This window comes from Anas platyrhynchos, chromosome 1 (genome assembly GCF_047663525.1).
Source record: "Anas platyrhynchos isolate ZD024472 breed Pekin duck chromosome 1, IASCAAS_PekinDuck_T2T, whole genome shotgun sequence".
In the NCBI taxonomy this organism is placed as follows: Eukaryota; Metazoa; Chordata; class Aves; order Anseriformes; family Anatidae; genus Anas; species Anas platyrhynchos.
Window position 1 is genome coordinate 97,877,978 of NC_092587.1, and position 19,941 is coordinate 97,897,918.

At 36.4% G+C, this 19,941-nt stretch overlaps 1 protein-coding gene across 2 annotated transcripts in view; it reads left to right on the forward strand.

Moving 5' to 3' along the window:
* The window catches only part of POU1F1 (POU class 1 homeobox 1), a 91,299-nt gene that overhangs the window by 47,102 nt on the left and 24,256 nt on the right, over positions 1–19,941 (forward strand). The window contains exon 8 of one of the 2 annotated variants that reach the window (XM_072024128.1): positions 504–2,213. The exons of the other annotated variant lie outside the window; for it this stretch is intronic. Within the exon in view, the coding sequence (XP_071880229.1) occupies positions 504–511 (8 nt within the window). The 3' untranslated portion in view covers positions 512–2,213. Of the gene's footprint in view, positions 1–503; positions 2,214–19,941 lie in introns of those variants that run through there. 2 annotated transcript variants of the gene reach the window in all.

Genomic DNA, 19,941 nt, shown 5'->3' on the forward strand with positions numbered 1-19,941 from the left:
CATGCTTAAGGCAACAATTCTTTTTAATTCTGATGATTCAGCTATACTTTAAAACATTTTTTATTCTATCTTTTGAAAGCTGTGGGAAGAAACAAACATTTATTTAATAGAGTTATATTGGTATTATTGCATCCATATGAAGAGAAATTTCTTTAAAAATTTTAAAAACATTAATGTTTCTGTTAAGTAGAAAAGGAATACAAAAATATCTCTCAATACTGGAAATGTTAAATCAAGGATTTCTCAACTTTTTGTAGTGATTTATATTTTTGCCGGGGTTCAGAAGGCTTGTCACTTATCTTGTCCTTTGAGAATAGCTATAGCTACCTAATGGTCTAATCCAACAAAAAATATGTTCAGGTCCTGTATCGCAAAAGCACATATAAAACTCAAATTCACTGGTATCTACTCCCAAAACATATATTACTAGAAAGCCAGCTATACTTTGTATTGCATTGGGCCCTTAAGTGTTATAAAAAATGGCATATTCCTTTTTTTCATAGCTTTATGACCAGCAAGACAACATCAAGCAGTTTATTGCAGACTCTGTTTATGCCTTGCAAGAGTGCAACCTAGTACGCCCATGTGCATGCTTTGTTTTCAGCACCAACTCTGGAAGCGATTTTGAATCTCATTTCATTTTAGTTGAATCTATGTTCTCTTTGTTGTCTGTCTGTGAATCTGTACTGAAAAAAAAGTTAAATTTGGACTAATGTTGTTTTCCCTGTTTAAAAAGGCATTGGATTTATTTTAGATTAGTTCAAACTCTTTTACGTCCCTGTTTCTTTCTTAACCCTTCAATGCCGACTTCATACTGTTAAGGTAAACCATGCCATTTCAAGGGAAGGCAGGGGAAAAAAACTTAGCTACATGAAAGTGAAGATTCAGCTCTAAAAGACAGGAAAGATATTTGGCCATATTAACTTCAGTGTGAATTCAATGGATAATCCCCTTGTATGATAACTGAGGTGTTTCATTGGTAAATGAGGTCACCAGGATGCACGTGTGAGTATCTGTAGCAGTCTGGAAGACTTAGCTGTCACTGACAGAAGCAATGTTGCACAGTCTCTCCTGTCTTTCTCTGCCTGTACAACGTCACATCTCTAGAGCTGAGCCTTTTGATCTAATTAGATCCCTATTCAGGGAGCTTGTCTGGTTTAACCTTTTAATGATACCTGAGAAAACACATGTCTGTGGTGGCTCTTTTTTTCTTAACTTGTATGCAGTTGATGGAAGGGACTAGCTTAATAAGTGTTTGCTTGTAAAATATTACCACTAGATACTTTTTCCTTCTAATTTACTCCTTGATCCTGATATAACTGTAGTTGCTAAAAATGTTTGGAAATTATGAAACTTGGTACCATTTTATGTGGAGGGTGTGAACCACTGGTGGGTTCAATGTCCCAGTTTAGCTGAGTTCTGAGCCTCTTGCCTGTTTTTATTATGTGCATGACCATTCTTTCATCAGAAAAATCCTTCTATCAGGTCTTGCTCCAGTTTTGGAAATGAATCAGAGAAAGGGCTATTCTGCTGAGAGAGAGTTGGTGTCTACAACTGTTTTTACTATTTTTTATAGTGTGCATCAAAGTCTGTAGGCTAAAATCCTAGCCCATGGAGCAGAGGGGAAAGAAACTCAGCGATATTTTTCTCCCTGTTGTCCAGGAGAACTAAACTCCTCCAAGTAGGAGGGGTTCTGTAGTCATGGGAAGTGCAGCTGGCCTGGAGGTCAGGGAACAGCAGCTCTCAATGATACACCTTTTTCACAATGGTAGTTCCTGATTGTAACTGCTCCAGGGAATTACAGAGGTTTGGCTTTTAGGAAAAGTCACTGAACAATCAGGTATTTTACATGGTGCTGACAGAATTCTGAAACTGGCTGTTTTGTTCAAATGTCTGTTAATATCACTTAATAAATGAGATCTTTTGTTATTAACTGCCTGATCACAATTACTGAAATTTGTGATGTTAGCCAAATCCACCAATGTGCAATTTAGCTTTCACTGCAGTATCAATTACAGCTGCTGCTTATGTTCATTGTTGCCATTCATGTTCATGGAATGCTTTAATAAAGGGAATAGAGAAGGGTTTTATCGTGTGCTTTCCTGTTGTATACAAAAATAGATGATAGAATTTCACCAATTTTGTTTCACTTTAAAATAGCTTCCGGAAATAGTGGCCTATGAGGGAATAGGGCTGATTGACTCATTCGTTGTGCATAATTTATCCTGAAAAATTTGCATTTTTGTACATGTATTATCCATGGAGAAAAGAATTTACATTCATCTATTTGTTATTCATAATCTGGCATTAAATAGTTTATGAATTGCTGTCTGAATTTTTTAAGAAGTGCTCGTTTCACTGTTTTGTTGCATGTGATGTATGGTGGTCATCAAAGTCATCTTGACAGTTTTTGGGTCCTCACTGGAAGGCTAAAACTTTTAAATAGAGAACAATTATTGCTTTCTGTGGTTCTTTTTGGCCACATGAGAATGTGCCTCCTTGCTATGAAGAGAACTCATTTGCCAGCATTTGTTAGGAAATGGACATGGTCAAGGGGGGTGGCTGTTTAGACTTGCAGTGTTTGTGCATTCATGTTTGTACAAGACTGTGAAATCTGGTTTTCTTGTCAGCTGTGGTGGTTCCGCTCGAGTCAGCAGCTGAGCTCCACCACAACTGCTCTCTCACTCCCCCTCCTCAAAGAGGAACAGGGAGAAAATACAATGAAAAGGGCTCAAAGTTTGAGATTAAGGACAAGGAGATCACACAGTAATTATTGTAATGGGCAAAACAGACTTGGCATAGGGAGATAGTAAGATTTATTGCTTATTACTAACAAGGTAGAGAAGTGAGAAACAAAGGAAAGAAACCAAAAGCACCTTTCCCCCCATCCACCCTCTTCCACCTCCTCCCCCCAAGCAGCTCAGGGGAATGGGGGTTATGGTCAGTCTACAGCACTTCTTTGCTGCTCCTTCTTGGTCACTCTCGGCCCCTGTGCTGTGGGGTCCCTCCTATGGGATGCAGTCCTTGATGAACTGATCCCGTGTGGGCTTCCCACAGGTAGCAGCTCTTCCAGAACTGCTCCAGAAATGGGTCCATACCATGGGGTCCATCCCTCAGGAACACACTGCTCCAACCTGGCTCCCCTACGGGCAGCAGCTCCTGCCAGGCCACCTGCTCCTGCGTGGGCTCCTCTCCACGGGCTACAGGTCCGGCCCGAAATCTGCTCCGGCAGGGGTCTTCCAAAGGCGGCAGCCTCCGTCGGTGCAGGGCCACCTGCTCCACCGTGGTCTCCTCCACGGGCTGCAGCGTGGAACCCTGCTCCACCGTGGTACTCCATGGGCTGCAGGGGGACATCCTGCTTCACCATGGTCCTCACCACAGGCCCCAGGGGACTTCTGCTCCGGCGCCTGGAGCACCTCTCCCCTCCTTCTTCACTGACCTTGGCGCCTGCAAGGCTGTTCCTCACTCCTCTCACTCTCCCAGCTGCTGTGTGGCACAGCATTTTTTTCCCTGTCTTAAATCTGCTCTCACAGAGGTGCAAAACAACATCGCTTATTGGCTTGGCTCTGGTCAGCAGTGGGGCCCTTACCAAATATGGGGCAACTTCTAGATCCTTCTCACAGAAACCACCCCTAGGGCCCCCTGCTACCAAAACCTCGCCACATAAACCCACTACATCAGCTCAAACTTCTCTTTCTTTTGTGAGAAAGCAGTATAGCGTGGAAGCAGTGTAGGACTGGGAAATGCAATGTCTGTAGCTCCCAAGCATGAAGAGATGATGGAAACCCACTGGTCAAAGTAGTGCAGGTGCCAGAAACAGTATGTGTACCTTAGCATGGAATTCCACGCACAAAAATATCCATGCCAGGCTTGTAGTTCAAGAGTTTCTTGGTTATATTTTTTAACCCTACTGAAGTAAGTTTTTGTACATTTTTGTATGTACATGCAAGTATGCCCATTGTATATATACATACAATGTTTCTGCACACTTCAGTTTTACTCTTTTATTTAGTTCTGCTCTGTGTGCGCATGTCCTTGCACAGGTCTGTTTCTTTTCTTGTCGGCAAATAGGAGTAATAAACACTTCCCATTTCCTTCTCAGGGTTGTGGTATTTTATTAGCCAGTGCTTTCAAGCTGTTGTGAGCAAGCTGACCATTTGCATGGAAAAAAACAATAGTGCTGGATTGGCAGGGTCTGTTAATGAGTGCCAGGAGGAATTACTGATATAATCACACGTGCAAATATACAAAATCCCCGAATGTTAGTTTTATGCATGGTTACCACTGATGTCAAAACTATAGGATGTTGTATAATCAAATAATTTATTAGGCACAGCTGGTTAACTGCTTACAGCAAAACAACCTGTAGCTTAATTGCTCCTTCTACTGTGCTGGTTTTATGCATGTCTTTCTGGCCCCAATACCCAAAGTAGAAAACCCTGCCTTGGGCATCCTGTTGGTTGTGCAGGAAACAGTGGGTCATAACTCATCCATGTCAAATTAATGTTGTTTTCATGGGACATCGATGGCATAATGAAGGGAGGATAAGGGCATTAAGGAGAGTTAGTCCTTCAGTAGGACTTCCCCTCTGATTTCATTGGTATGCTAAATGGAATCATATATATATTTTTTTCCTCCTAAGGAAGCATAATGTCTTCAAATGATTTCTTTGGGGAAGAAATATAAACACTGTTGTCTTCATGTATCAATAATATGTTTCAATTCAAATTAAATTATTTTATACATTTAGGAATACAATAAGGGAAGTTGCCATGTGCTGTCAACTCTAAAATATCTTTTCCTCTGAAGCAATTTTTCACTAGTTCAACTGTTTTACTCTATAAAATACAAAGTTAAATGTCTTGCTTTGACCCGTATTCTAGAATGGCAATTCAGTATTTTGATTTTATTCTCAGGATGCTCACTTCTATAGCCAAGTAGGTGAAGGATGCTGATTCTTAGTTTCTTTCAGGTCAGTTTGAACAAAACCAAGAAGGTTCTGTAGGTCATTAATTGTGAAAGAAAGATTGAGAAATACTGCTTCATTTAATCATTGAAGCTTTTTACATGATGTGTTGGGTTTTAAAAATCTTCTTGATTTAGGGGCATGAATCTATTGGGATATTCAGTCATGCAAGACATATCTGTGTTCAAGTTGTTCATTTATCAACACAGATAGCTGTTAAATCCCGTAATGACAGATATTTGTTTTGAAAGGAAAACAGACACTTTTTGCAGCTTTAATTATGTCCATATTAGAAAATTGCAGCAGTTAACTGTGGTTTTCACTGTTAAATACTTCAGAATTTTGTTAATATCTCTGGTGGTTGATACCATTGAAAATGTAATCTTATGTCTTCATACTTTTTGTTTAGAAGCAGCGATTCCTTAAGTAAGTAAACACATTGGTACATAAATAAAAATTAATAAAGCTCAGTAGTGACATGAGTTAATGTATCAGGTAAAACACTATATTTTCCATGACTGTTTTGCCTTTTCTTTTTTCAGTGCTCAATCCAATGAGTCCATAGTAATTCAGTGGAATTGTAAGGTCTTACTCCTTAACAAAGAAAGAATCACACAAATTGACATGGGAATTTATTTTGCTGCTGAAAATTGCAATTGGGCTTGAGCACTTCTCCACCTTTCTTGCATGTTCTGTATTCCCTATCCCTCCTTGCTTGTCATTTGAAGGCATCTTAACAACGCAGAAATCTACCCTCTCTGCAGGCCATTTAACACTTTCTTCTTATATACCTTAGAAAACATGTGTCATGGCAGGTGCTCCAGTTTCATTTTTAAATCATATAAAGTATCACCATCTGCTTTTCTCTGTAGATCTTGAGGTGACAAGCTGTGAACTCCACTGTATCTCAGCACTTATGCCAAAAAAAAAAAAAAAAAAAAAAAAACACCCTAAAATTCCATCTTATACCTACTGCTGTGGAAGAGGTGTCTGTCTTGGCAGAACTTAGCAATCTCCTTAAACATTTGTGAGATTTCTAGTTTTAACGTATGCATTTTAATGGAAGGAAAAGCAACTTGAAAATTTAATTTTTAATCTGTGTTTTTGGCCATCAGATCTTGTGTAGGATATGGAATATGGCTAATGTAGTTCGTCGTCCATTTTTCTCTGCTAATTTCTGCCAAGACAAGTACCCAGGTTCACTACTTTTATTCCTGGCAATTTTATTTATGTATTTAATTAAATTTAAAATGACTACTTTAGTCAAGGATCTTAGGTGGCAGGGAGAAAATCTTCCTTGCTTACTGGCGTGGTGAATTCTAGAGTGATCTTGTCCGAAAAAGGTATTCCAACGTAACAGTTTCCAACTTGTTTTACTCGCAGTGAATGTAAGGTCTGTCTCTTAATAAATCCATGAAAAATCAGTCAGCAAAATAAATTATGCAGTAGGCTTTTTTTTTTTTTTTTAGGTATTCACATTTCCACCGTGAGAATTTTAGGGTGACTTCCAAAAACAAACAAACAAAAAAAAAAAAACACAAAAACAAAACAACAACAACAAAAAGGTTTTAAACCAGTGTTATAGGGTGGTGTTGTATGTATACAAGATGTATGTGTAGTATTTATCTGTATATTCTGTGTTTAACTTGATGACACCATCAAAAAGGAACCATTTTCTTCTATACTGCTTTTTTCTCTTCTTGAACATTCCTTAAAACTGTAGTCTTCTTCTGTATGTATTTGTGTAAGGTGTAAATGAAATTTTAATAAAATGTTACCCATCAGGGTGTCCCAGAGTGTATTGTAGTGGCTGGTTTCTGATACTTTCTTCAGTTCTTGAAATTCATAGATAGCTCTTGTCATTGTTTTATCTTCAATGGTTATTCTTTGAATGAAGATCATGTCTGGATATGATCTCTGGATTATAGTTGGATATTGCCTTTTTCTACCTTCATTCTATGACATTTTTTATTTTTTTTTCAGTTACAGTGATATCGTGGAAGACTTTGTCTTTCTCTGAAAGGATAAAATTAATCACTAATTGCTGCAAATCCCTGGTCAGCTTTCTCTGGTGTTAGGTTCTTGTTCATACCATTCCTTATTGAAAAACATTGTAATTTCTTTGGCCTTGAAGGATTTTATATTCTTGAAGGATTTTGATATTTCCCCAATGATGTTACCTGTAATTACTTTGTGTGTTGTTTCCTTGTCTTTGCTTTTACTTTCATGACTTCCATGTGTACTTTTTTTTTTTTTTTTTAACATAGACTTCAGGCTTATTTTACTGAAAAAAATGCAATAGATGGTTAGAGCATTTGTTGCCCCGTGAAGAGAACCAGAATCTGTTAGTGCTGATTCTTGTTAGAAATGTATCTTATAATGCCCGAAATCTACCCAGCTTGTAGTTGCTTTTCCATGTTGCGTTGGTTTATTTTTCACAGACTGTTTTATTCATGCTTTAAGGATTCCTGCTTTTCTTGAGATAATTTATAGATATAGCTATAGCAATAACAATGCAAATAATCAGCTGTGAGAAACAGTTAAAATGTCAATCATCTAGTGCTGGTGTTGGGAGGAGAGGTTTCCCTTGCTTCATACTTCTTTTAGTTTTTTTCTCATGTCACATTTCTCACTGTGAATATTTTGTACAGACATCGAATCTTAACTCCTGAAGTATTTATGGAAATATGTATCACAGGAACAGATGATACTTTGCATTGTATATGCCTTGCAAGGGTCAGAGCTGAATTTTTAGGGGTCTGCCGCTTATCCAATGTACTCCTGTAAAATGGTCCAGCTTCACTGGGAATGTTCACTGCATACATCATCCTGTTCTATGGTGAAAAGGAGATACAAGACTAACAAATGTTTTAACCACTCCTAAACAACCATTTATGTGTTTGGTGACACCAAGAACTAGATTAGCTCGTTTACTTTCTAGTCTCCTCTCTACAGGGAGCTGCTGCTGCTGGGGGGATGGGGCCACATGATTCTTTCCCTCTCTCCTATGAATGAGTATAGAAACAGTGCCATATATTCAGTGCGCTAACATTTGCATTACAAATGCCTGTGCTGGGTTTAGAAAAGAGCTAACAGATTGTCATTGCCCAGAGCACTGGCATTACAATGATTGCTCCAATATAATATGGCTGTTAAACTTTTTCTTAACCCTTCTGCTACCTTAACCCAGTTTGAAATAATTATTTGCCTAGAGTAAGCCTTCCCAGACATATGCATTCCAATACCCATGGTGATTTGGACAAAAGAATTACCTGTTTTAATAACCACTATCTGAAATACTGTATGCATCAGATGTATGGATTTTCTAAAGTGCCAGAGTAATAGATAATGTACAATTTACTCCCCAGAGCACTGCTGAGATTAAACCCTCAGCTGGTGGAAAAATGAAGGATTATACAAGGCTTTTCACACTGGTTTTCTGTATCCTCTACAGTTTTCTGAGAACTGGTGATAAAATTAACATCTTTTGTCATTATGCCATTGTTACAATGCTGTCATCTAGCTTAACTTCAGTTGTCCTAATTTGATTGGTGGAAGATGGAAGGGCATCTGTTTACTTAGTGAACCCTCTGTAAGTGAACAGATCTAGAAAGTGGTGGGGGCTCATTTTGTGAATAATTTGTTAAATTAAACATATATGCAAACAAGGAAAATCCCAAGTTTCGCTTGTATTGAAGTTCCACAGCTAACTGAAAAAACTGAGTGTCTCACAAATTTTTGAACTTTTTTTTTGATCTAGGTTTTGTTATCAAAATTATCAGTACCACCCCAAAAGAAAAAGTATTAGGGTGGGAATAATGGGAACTCTTGCAGGGGCGGAAAAAAAAAAAAAGAAAGAAAAGAAGATTCTTGATAATTTTGCTAAATATAGTCTCAAAAAATATTTGTATGACATTTGAGGTTTATCATATTCTTGTCTGCTTATTCTTCCTTGGTCATGGTCATCTATTTTTATCCCCCAAATGCTTCAAAGCTTTTTATAGGTCACTTCTTAGTGTTTCCCATCTCACTAAAGAAAAGCAGATCTGCGTACGCATCCATGAGATCCAAGTGTGATTATGAAATTTATTCATCTTCTTTGCAAAGCATAGCTGCCAAATGCCAAAGTGTTCTTGTTCATTTGTACAAAAAAAAAAAAAAAGAATCAACTTCCCTCTCTCAGTAATAGAATGCATCTACCGGAAAAGGTGGTGATCTTAATTACAGCCTGCAAACCTAACAAAAGTATTTAAACTTGGTTGCTTAAAAACAGCTCCTCAGAGTCTCATAGTCAAGCAAGCAAACAATTGGCATTAATGCATTTGGATTCAAATTCAATTATGTTGTATTTTGCCTTTTAACAAGGTCAATTTGCTTGTATCTCTCAGGAAGGCATAGTCTGAACAATCTGGTTGTTGCTGGGACATGTTAGCATTTTAACAGAACTTCAATTTGCTTAAAATAGTTTAAAAAAAAACAACTGATAAATATGTCTTGTGCTTTTAGAAACTCCATCTCACAGTTGTCTCTGAATTATTAGTAATGTTGCAGAAATGTCCATGTTCACTGGAAAGTATAGTCTTCAGTTTCCAAAGATTTTGCAGGACATGGAAGACCATTCCTTTCAAACTTGGTTCAGTTCAAACACCACTGTCATCAATTTCTTTTACTCAAATGTGTCATAGGATGGTTTTACTGGTGGCTGCAACTCCCAAGAGCATGTTGGGAATTCACAATTCTTCAACATTCTCATTCCTTTGCTTTAGTCTTTTTTCAAGGAAAACTTGTAAATATCTTTAGAATTTTACCTCACCTGAGACATTAATTCAGCTCCAGAAAAGTTTTAATGTGATGAATCAAAAACAAAACATGTTTTACTGTGTTCATTCAATAAATTAAAACTTTGTTTGAACATATATTAGCCTTTAAACTTAGTATAGTTTTAAATTTAACTAGTTAATATTAGTATTTTGTATCATGATGTCATCTTCCATTCTCAACTGATATTACCAAAAAAAAATCCCTCTCAATAGCATACAAAATATCCTTAATGTTTATGTAAGTTGCAAGTAGTCATGTTTTCTTGCACTGTTATCTGAAAGAAGAATGTGTGCTTATGTGTGTATACACACACACACACGCACCTCTATATACACTAGATGCCTACTAGATGTAGTAGTTCATCTAGTAGGCAACACATCTAGTAGGCAACAGCAATGTGTACTTTGAAGGAGAGACATAAGTAACCAGTACTATCTGGGAAGTATTACCATTATGTAAAGGATCTGTATGACATTTGAAGAATGAGAATTTCAGAAAATAAACGAAATAAAACTATTTCAGTGCAGTTATATGAATCTGAAATTAAACTTCTTGCTAAAAACAAAGGCATGATGCCTACTTCTGTGACTGGGAAACACATCCAAATTAATGCTTTTCTTTGTCTTCTCATCCAAATATCCTATATGAAGCAAGAAACTCAATGTGTTAAAAAAAAAAAACAACAAAAAAAAAACAGCTATTTTAAGTAGTCTCTTATTTTGGATAAAGATATCATATCTGGTGGGCTGGTGTCATCTACAAAAGGTATGTCATTCCGTTTTTTTGTTTGTTTGTTTTTTAGAAGACTGTTTTGTTGGGGCTGTTTTTTTTTTTTTCTTTTTTTGACTCTTGGTGCTATAGTATACCATTATTATTTCATTTATGACTGGCAGATAAAATTTTCCATAAATATTCTATGTAGAGAACAAAATTGTTTAACATGCGAATGTTTTGAAACTGTGAAAAAAGATATGTCATGGTCAACAAAATTAGAAATCGTAAAACTCCATTCCAAAAAAAAAAATTGTGCAAATGTCATCAGAAATAATAAATAGGATTCTGTTGCTGTGGGATAGTTGTTGCATCTTTATGTTTGTGGGAGAAAAGAGCTATTTCTGCAATTATGTTAACTATTTCATCAATCTAAAACAATGTATCATTCTGAATTTCAAGAATGGATTTTGGCTGAAAGAAAAAGGCAGACTCGTGATTATTGAAATTTTAGACATAATATTTTATCAGCAGTCTTAGCAGCTGTACTCGAGTACTATAGCACATAAAATCTAATTAAAATTTAGACTAAACTGATGGCAGTGAAATTGGAGGGGGAGGATTGTATCCTATGAGTCTCTTCTTTTTTCCTCCCTTTCATACATGTACCTTTGCCATTTTGTTCATTAGTAGCCAAGCAGCCCCCTTATGAGCTCAAAATGTGTGAGAATCTGCTGTTGTTTGGCATGCCACTGTTGGAAAGCAAATACATTGCCTGTTATTTGCTATAGTTTTGCGTGATCCTTGATAACTTCTCTGGCCAGGCATTTTCAGCTATCAAACATTGGAGTCCTGTTTTGGTCTGCAAGTTTACTCCGTGTCATTTTAACAAAGATTTAGATGAGCAAACTGTATTTTACATGAGTTTATAAGGTAACAGTGAAGTAAAAACAGCTAACCACCCACCATAGCGATTACTATTTTACTTAGCTTGGTGGTAACAAATCTTGCTTCATTTTTTGTACAAAGAATGACAGCTGAGTACAATGTTTTACTGACTGTGTCAGTCTGGCATATAAATGTGCTATTTTCTTGATGTGTACCAAAGGCTTCAGACAGGATTACAGAAGCTGAATAAAGAGCCAAATGTGCCATAGCTTGCTTTTACTGACGAATGTGGCTTGGGCTAGCTGTCAGCAGGGCTTAGAGAAAACTACCTTTTAAATTGGGACTGTGCCACATACCTAGTGAGCTGCTTGCTCTTCTGAAAAGGAACAGTTATTTCATGCACGAGTCTGCATTGCTGAATTCCTGGATCGAACTCCTACTGTTGGAGCTGGATGTTATCAGCAAATTATTCATTTCCCTCTGTGTTTTTTTCTTTTATTTTTTTTTCTACTGTATTTGTTTTGGAAAACATACAGTTAGTGGTGGAAGGTATGTTTCTTTGTGGTGTTTATTGCTTTTCTTGAGAACTTAGCAAGGGGAGACTAATCCAAAAATCAGCTGGTAAATTCTAAATGTTAAATGGAAACAAATCATGTGAAAAAAAAAAAAAAGCAGCAGGTCTGTAAAGGATCCATTCCTCAAACATTTTAGGTAGGTGCATAAGAGAAGTTCCTAAAGCTTCCTGGATTTGTAGTCAGCACAAAATACTGCAATAATATTTGTAACATTATTTGCGTCTTGTATCCCTGTTTTCATTAAATGCAGAGATGTGGAAAAAGTTAGGGTGATTCACTAGTCAGTGGCAATTTTTTGAATCTGTAGTACTTGATTTTGAGCTCATGGAGTTTTCATGTCTCAAATGGAGCAAAACGAACAAAAAAACAACAAAAATTTGGGCATGTTCCTCTGCACTCTTCTCAAGACCTGATCTTACTGAAACGGTAGCCTCATATGGATTTTGTGAGTGTCCTGTAAGCACTGTAGAAGTGAATACCAAAACTCTGAGTTTGTGTTCTACTGCATATCTTAGAGAAGATATGTAAAGAAACAATGAAATAATAGAGGCATCTCTTACTACAGTTTGTTTTTGTTTGACTGCTATGCTTGTTTGTCTCTACCTCAGGCCAGTTTTCACACTATAAAACGCTTAAAGTGTTTTCTTTCAGAGGCGTTTTGTGTTTAATGTATAATATTCCTGCATAACAGAAGAAATAATATTCCTGCATAACAGAAGAAAAAAAGGTTTGTTCTGTAATAATTAGCTGATATAGTAGAATAATTAGAGGCAGACAAGGAGTACTAATGAAGTTATGGCATAGTCTGAAATTTCTTTCCAATGAAAGCTCCTTATCAAATACAGTGAACCTTTTTCCTGCTGTCCCTCAGGAGCATCTCCATTTCTCGAGAAGTATATAAGATTTTTGCATCTGTTAGGATGATTGGCAGTATTTTCAATACATTTTCCAATTATCTCTGCAAACACTGACAAATCCAGTTATCCAGTTGCCTACAGTTTTTTGTTTGTTTGTTTGTTTTTCCCCTAGTTATACTACTCATTATTTAAATAAGTTAAAGGAAATAAATACTTATATCACAGCATGTCTTTCTGTGGCAAGTATGAAAAGTTGGATTGTTTTTGAGGGTGAACTGGATTCAGTGAAACCATGTAAATACTTGTACAGTCAATTAAGTCCCTTGAGCTGACCTAAAGCAGTTATAGGGTGTAATGTGTTGCCCTACTCTACACTGTCTGGAATTAGTGCTTTGTCACAATAAAGTCCACTAACAATTTCATGTGCAAGAGCTCACATATCTCAAGATCATATGCTCCATATTTGGCAGTGGTTTTAATTCTCAATATAAAATACTTTCAGTGAAGAGAAAGTTTTATAGATTGTTCCTCCTGCTCTGCCCCCAGACCCTTCAAGGACTTCATTATACATCCTGTATCAAGCCTGCTAATAGCAGCTGAAACATTATTGTTCTTGGAATTTTAAGAAGCAGAGTCAGGATTGCCTGGTATTGAGAATTTTTTAAGTATAAAACTGTTTATTTGTGGGTGTATATGGAATTCATAATCTGTAATGTCTGGTTCATTCCTCTCCCACCCCAATACCCCTTGGTCAATGGCTTAGCTTGGAAAAAAAAAAAAAGGCAGTGAATGGAAAAAGCAGATGCCAAAGTAAATCTAAAAATATGTATGTAAATAAATATAAAATAAATATGTAAATCTATTTCAAAAGTGATATTCTTGATGTTAAATCTTTAAAAGGCTTTCACTGTCTTCATATCATACTGTTACCCAGCATCCCGTCTAAGCCTATTACTGCTCCCACTTGCTGCCAGCATATTCATTAGCTATCTTATCTTTTAATTCATAAGTCAGGATTCACAGGGAAAACACGTTTAATTTCTGCTCCTTCTCGTGTTCCTTCCTCTTCTTACTTCTTCGCTTTACTTCTATTCTTGCATGTTTACAAATGGCACCATGGTGCCTAGTACTCAACAACCTTCTGATGCCAAGTCTTGTAAATGGGCAAACAGAAGTGTTGTCTACTGTGTTCAGATAGTATGAGGGGAAATGCTGACAGGACTTTCCTAACCTTTATTCCTCATGGTTTTATGTGTTGTGTAGGATCTTTTGATGAACAGAGATGGAGCACAGGATGTAATGGGGTGCGTGGAGAGACAGTAAAATGTGTGAAGCAAACAGTCAAAAGACAAACTTTTCCATATGTGCTACCATAGCCCATCAGAGGACAGCAAGGCATAACAGGATGGAAGCATACACTATCACAAGTTGTTTGGAGGATGAGGGAGGTGTTCAGAACCAGCTATCATACCATATGCTTCCAGGCTGAAACGGGAAGGCAAGGGAGACATGGCTCCTGATGAGAGCATGGATGAGAAGGAGAAGGAAATCAAAGAAAAAGCTGCAGAATATGTGAGGAGCTTAGCAAGTAGAAAAAGGCTCTAAAGAATAGAGATACAGTGTGTTAAAAGGAAAGGACATTAAAACTTTAAAAGAAAACAGATAGGAAAAAATGCTGAAGGTAGAAGTGGTGTTGCAAAGACTTGATTGAGGGCTAGCAGTCAACATAACTTAAGACCTAGGTGCCATCTTGCATAGCTTGAGAAGTACTTTGACCAAGAGCTTATATGATTTTCTAATTTAGAACTGTCCTTTGCATCATGCAAGCTAGTAACATGTTGGGGGACTACATGGTTGTTCAGCCTGCTCATTTGTTCAGACTTTCTACCCCCTTAGCCACTGGAGTGTGTTTTGTGTGCATCTAGGGCAGATTGCCAACACAGACCTAGTTCTTGTGGACCATTCAACTATCTGAACTTGTATGCAGTTAGCAGGGAAAATCGGGGGGCTTTGCTTCAAGTGTTTTTATGCTCTGCACTAAAACAGTAATGGAGCCCCACTCTGCACAAGCGTCTTCCAGTATGCACTACACATGATGTAGTAATCAAACAAGTCATTCAAAGTCTCTTAAAATCACTTGTCTGCATTTGCATACGTTTCAGTAGAACTGGAAGAACATCAGTTTCCCAGCTCTGCGATAAGGTGTTATGCATTTTGCATGCACTACTGTGAACTAAATACAGTGTGGTCCTCTGTTAGGACCACAATTCAGATGGGTAACAAGTGTAACACCTCGCAGATATTACAGCAAGCATTGCAGGTAATTAGACCATAAACCTCCACTAAATGATGTCCATTTTAAATTGACCAACAGATGGCACCATCAGTCTCCTTTTCTCTTGTGGCTTAAAAACAAATCTTAAGCAACTGTTGTATGGATCTCTGCTGCTAAAATCAGTAATATCTTTCTAATTAATATTTCATTTAAATTCCTAATGTCTCATAATAACACTTAAAATCTGTGCACGCCTACATGTGCAGTGAGACAAATTATAAGGATACATATTCGTAAATTTAACCTATAATGTTCCTTTTAGTATGTTAAGTGGTTCTTGTTTTTCAAGGGGTTTATAATTCAAGTCTGAATTTGAATAATTTAGGTAGAAAAGGCATTGAATGTAGTCTTCTCAGTGGAAGAAAACAATAGTGGAGAGCTGAAAAATGGTTTGAAAACTGATGGAACAAGTTGAATTGTATAAAAAATAGACTGCACTAATGTCTGGAAGCCCAACTTTTCTTTTTACTCAAATTTATAGTAAGTTTTGATAATATTCTGTAAATTTCAGATGGCTCTTCAGGATCCACAGAAAACACCATCAGCTGGTACAAATGATGATTTATAGCAGCTACAGTTCTCTTAAGTTATCTGAATAGCTATTGAGATTTTTTAAATGAGACGTTAGTGAGGAAGTTTCAGGAATTAGATTTACCTGGACACAAAAGAAAAAGAAGATGAAGTCATAAAGAAAGAGAGTGCAAAGTAGAGTTTAGAGGAATTGTTATATCATTTTGAAGAGAGAAATCCAATGTAGTGCAGGCATTTATCTTTGTTTAGTTACTACGGAAGAGAGAGACTGCTGAGGCTATACAGTGTGCTGCCACCCTTGCAATAAATATATATATATTTTTAATATTTATTTCTTATGTTTATATAGAATTTACTCTGTTTTAATTTGAGCCTAATGTCCCTTGTCTTTTCATCAGGCACAGCTGATAATAATCTAGTCCTATTACCTTCCTGCATCCCCTACTTGATAAGAACTCTAGTTCCTTCAACATCTTTCTGGCCCTTTTCCGGGGTTGCTCTTGCATGGCCCTATCTGGTCCTGGGAAGTAAGGAGCTGGACATCGCACTCCTGATGTGTTCTCACCAGCACTAAGGGCAAGAATCACCTTCCTGTGTTCACAGGTAGCATGCCACTTGTCCCAGCTGCCTTGACAAAATAATGTCACTTCAGCAAGTTATAAAGGCTGGTTTTGAATTTTAGCACTATGTAATTTATCATTTTACCTTAAAAGGTGTTAACTGTTTGTACTATATGGCCTGTTTTCTGCAAGGGCAGCCACGGCACAAAAAAAATGTTTATCAACCAGAATACTACAGAAAACTCTAGGCTAGCTTCTCTACAGTTGTTCTTCTTGGATGGTCAATATCTACTTTGTGCAAAGCATCTATAAAGTATAACTGCTCTGAATCACTTGGTTTTGCCAGCTGTTGTTTGATTTTGCACAATTGTGTGTGATTGAAGAAAACAGTAAGGCTTGAAAACAGGTTTTATTTCAGTAAGAAAATAGCAGTATTATTCCAAATCCCTTGTGGTGACTGAATACAAATAAAATACAAATTCATCTGTGAGGGTTTAAGAAGGTAGACACAGAGCCTAGTCAGATGTAAAGTCAGATTCCTTTAACTCAAGGCTTTATTTATTTATTTATTTATTTATTTATTTATTTATTTATTTATTTATTTATTTATTTCCTGGAGGTATTTTTATCACCATAGGTGTTTCAATTATGTTTTAATTAAGCTGTATGATTATAAGTGCTTGTCAACAGAGGACATCTATCTGCATAATTAGAATGATAGTGTAAGGAATAATTACAGAATATAAGAAGTAGCTAAAAATGAGTCAGCTGCAGCGTGGTTGAATCCTGAGCAGGCACTTTACATTGCTTGCCCCACCTGATTTTGTCCTTAAGTCACTGGTTTGCAGTCCACTCACGCTATGTAACTTTAAACTGGCTTAGGAAAGCGTGTAAAGCAAAAACTTAGATTGAAATGGAGGGAAAATAATCAACACATCATCCGTAGCCTCTCCTGTATCACAATACAATGTGTTCCAAAACAGACGGAGATCATTCTTCAGCAGATGCTAAATAAATGCATGTCCCACAATAAATTCTGTTTAGACTTCCCCAAGGCCCATGTTAGCATGCTATTTAAGCACATGCTCAAATCCATTTGGATTTCATGAAGTACTTAAACTCTATTTAGGATGTGTTATGTAAAATTAAAGGTTGCAAAATCAAAATATATTAATAAATGCCTACTTTATTAAGCTAGGATTTGTTATCCTTTTTATATCAGTGCTTTGCTTAGGTAGTATTTAATTTGTAAGCGTATATACTTTTTGATTGGCTTTAAGCTGCTGGAAATCAGCAGTAATATGTGAATAAATTATTCTCCATTTCTGGTCTAATTTCAAAGACACGGTGGAATTTAATAGATTTTTTTTTTTGTTATTGTTGTTCATAAAGTCTGGAGGGAACAGCCTTTTTACATTCTTAAAAGGTGCTTTCCAGAAAGCCTTAGATTTCATTCAGCATGTACATGTTTAGCTGAGGCAGGGGAAATTTAGGCTTGACATCAGGAGGGGGTTCTTCACAGAGAGGGTGGTTGCACACTGGAACAGGCTCCCCAGGGAAGTGGTCACTGCACCGAGCCTGACTGAATTTAAGAAGAGATTGGACTGTGCGCTTAGTCACATGGTCTGAATTTTTGGGTAGACCTGTGCGGTGTCAAGAGTTGGACTTGATGATCCTTAAGGGTCCCTTCCAACTCAGGATATTCTATGATTCTATGTTTATATTTTACAATCCCTGAGAACACCTATGGAGAAGTCCAAAATGAATGGACGTGAATCCAAATTTTTATGCAGAATTCTAAAATCTAATACCTCTTAATTGTTACCCATAGTATAAAAACCTAAGAGTTGGAGTGAAAGCTTCACAAAAGGATGCGCCATTTCTAAATTCTAAAATAATAATAATAATAATAAAAAAACTACAACTGTATGCAGCTTTCAGCATGGTTGCATAGTTTATATAATATATATATATATAAATTATATAATTTATAATTTATATAATAATATATAATATAAATTATATATAAATAATATAAATTATAAATAATCATATAATATAAATTATAAATTATATATAAATATATTATATATTAATATATTATGAATTAATATTTATATATATATATATATATATATATATATATATATATATATATATATATATTTAGGAGTCCTTGACTTTCATGTCATAATTATTTTCTATAACCTGGCTTTTTAAAAAGAGAAAAAACCAACAGTTTTTTCTTTTGAAAAGTGTTTATTCAATAATACAGCTGGTAAAAAAAGGTGTTATTTCTTTTCCTGCAAATCTAGGGGAAAAGTTTTGTGTTAAGAATTTGCTTCATGGCCTCAGGAAGGCAGTGGTAGTTTTCATTTAGCTTTGCTGAGCTTTGCATGAGGTTCGTGTTCTGTTGATTTATGGTGAGCAGGGATAATTCGATAAGATACAAAGTACTGTATCTTAATTTGTATGTTGGAACCTCACTGTAAATTTATTGTCCAGGACATTTCCCTTTCATAATTAAATTGCACTAGCTATTTTTATTGCCATTCCCTGGGATAAATCGTTGATCTGAGAGCTTTCATAAACTGTATCTCTATTGCTCACCTTTTTATTACAGGTAGGGGATTATTTTTTTACTGTCATCCTGGGGGTCTTGACAGAAACTTAGCTTCTATAGGTCTCTGCCTTCTAATTTATTTGTTGACTGGAGAAACCTTGTACTAATAAGGTTTTTACATATTGCCCATACTGCTGTGTTCTCTTTAGTGAGATGCAGGCACATTTCAATTTCCTATGGAATTTTTTAACCTGATTGGTTTCTATTCTTTAGGATATCTATCACATCCTCAGGCAGCATGCATAAATTCTGCTACTATTAAAAGAATTTGTATGACATACAATAACAAAGACACAAATTCAGGAAAGCAAAGCATCAAGTTTGTATTCAGTGGTAGCAATAAAATCAGAAAAAACATAGTGGAATTGTGAAGTTCATTCGGAGTTTTCCTGGAAGACAAAGAAAAACAATAAATTCATAATTACTTTTTGGAATAGGTCTTTTCTAGAAAAGAGTTCAAAAGGCTGAAACACTGATGAAAATGCAACTAATAGACTTGTCTGTCAAAATAAAATGAAGCTCCAGGCGTGAGAACTAGAACATGAATCTAAAGCAATGCACAAGAATTGTAAACAGTGTAAAATGTGATTGCAGCATTTAACAGTTATGCTTCAATGTCATAAACATTAGCCAATATCACATTTAGTAGAAATTAAACTGCCTTGCTTCCCCAGCATGATGGCAAAATGTAGTAATCATTCTAGTCGCTTCTTCTGCACATCTGTCCCAAGATTTCTCTTGGCAAAGAGCATACTCGTTGAAAGTTTCTTCTCCTTTTGGGGGATTTGTCAGAATTTTACCCAATATTTATGTTGATTGGAGAGCCAATGCATTGCCACCTCAGTCTCAAAATTTTAGCTTTTTGATACGTACACATCATTCATTGTAGCTCTGCTTCTTAAAATTCTGTGAGATGTGTTAGTAATGGGTAAAAATGCAATGTGATTGTTCTCTTCCTGTTTTTACAGGAAAGAGAAAAGGGAATTAAATCTGACTTTTGTCCCTCACCTTAGATTATGTATCCAAAGGTTATAGTGAAACCTTGATGGCAGTTTGAACTCTGAAGCTACCTGC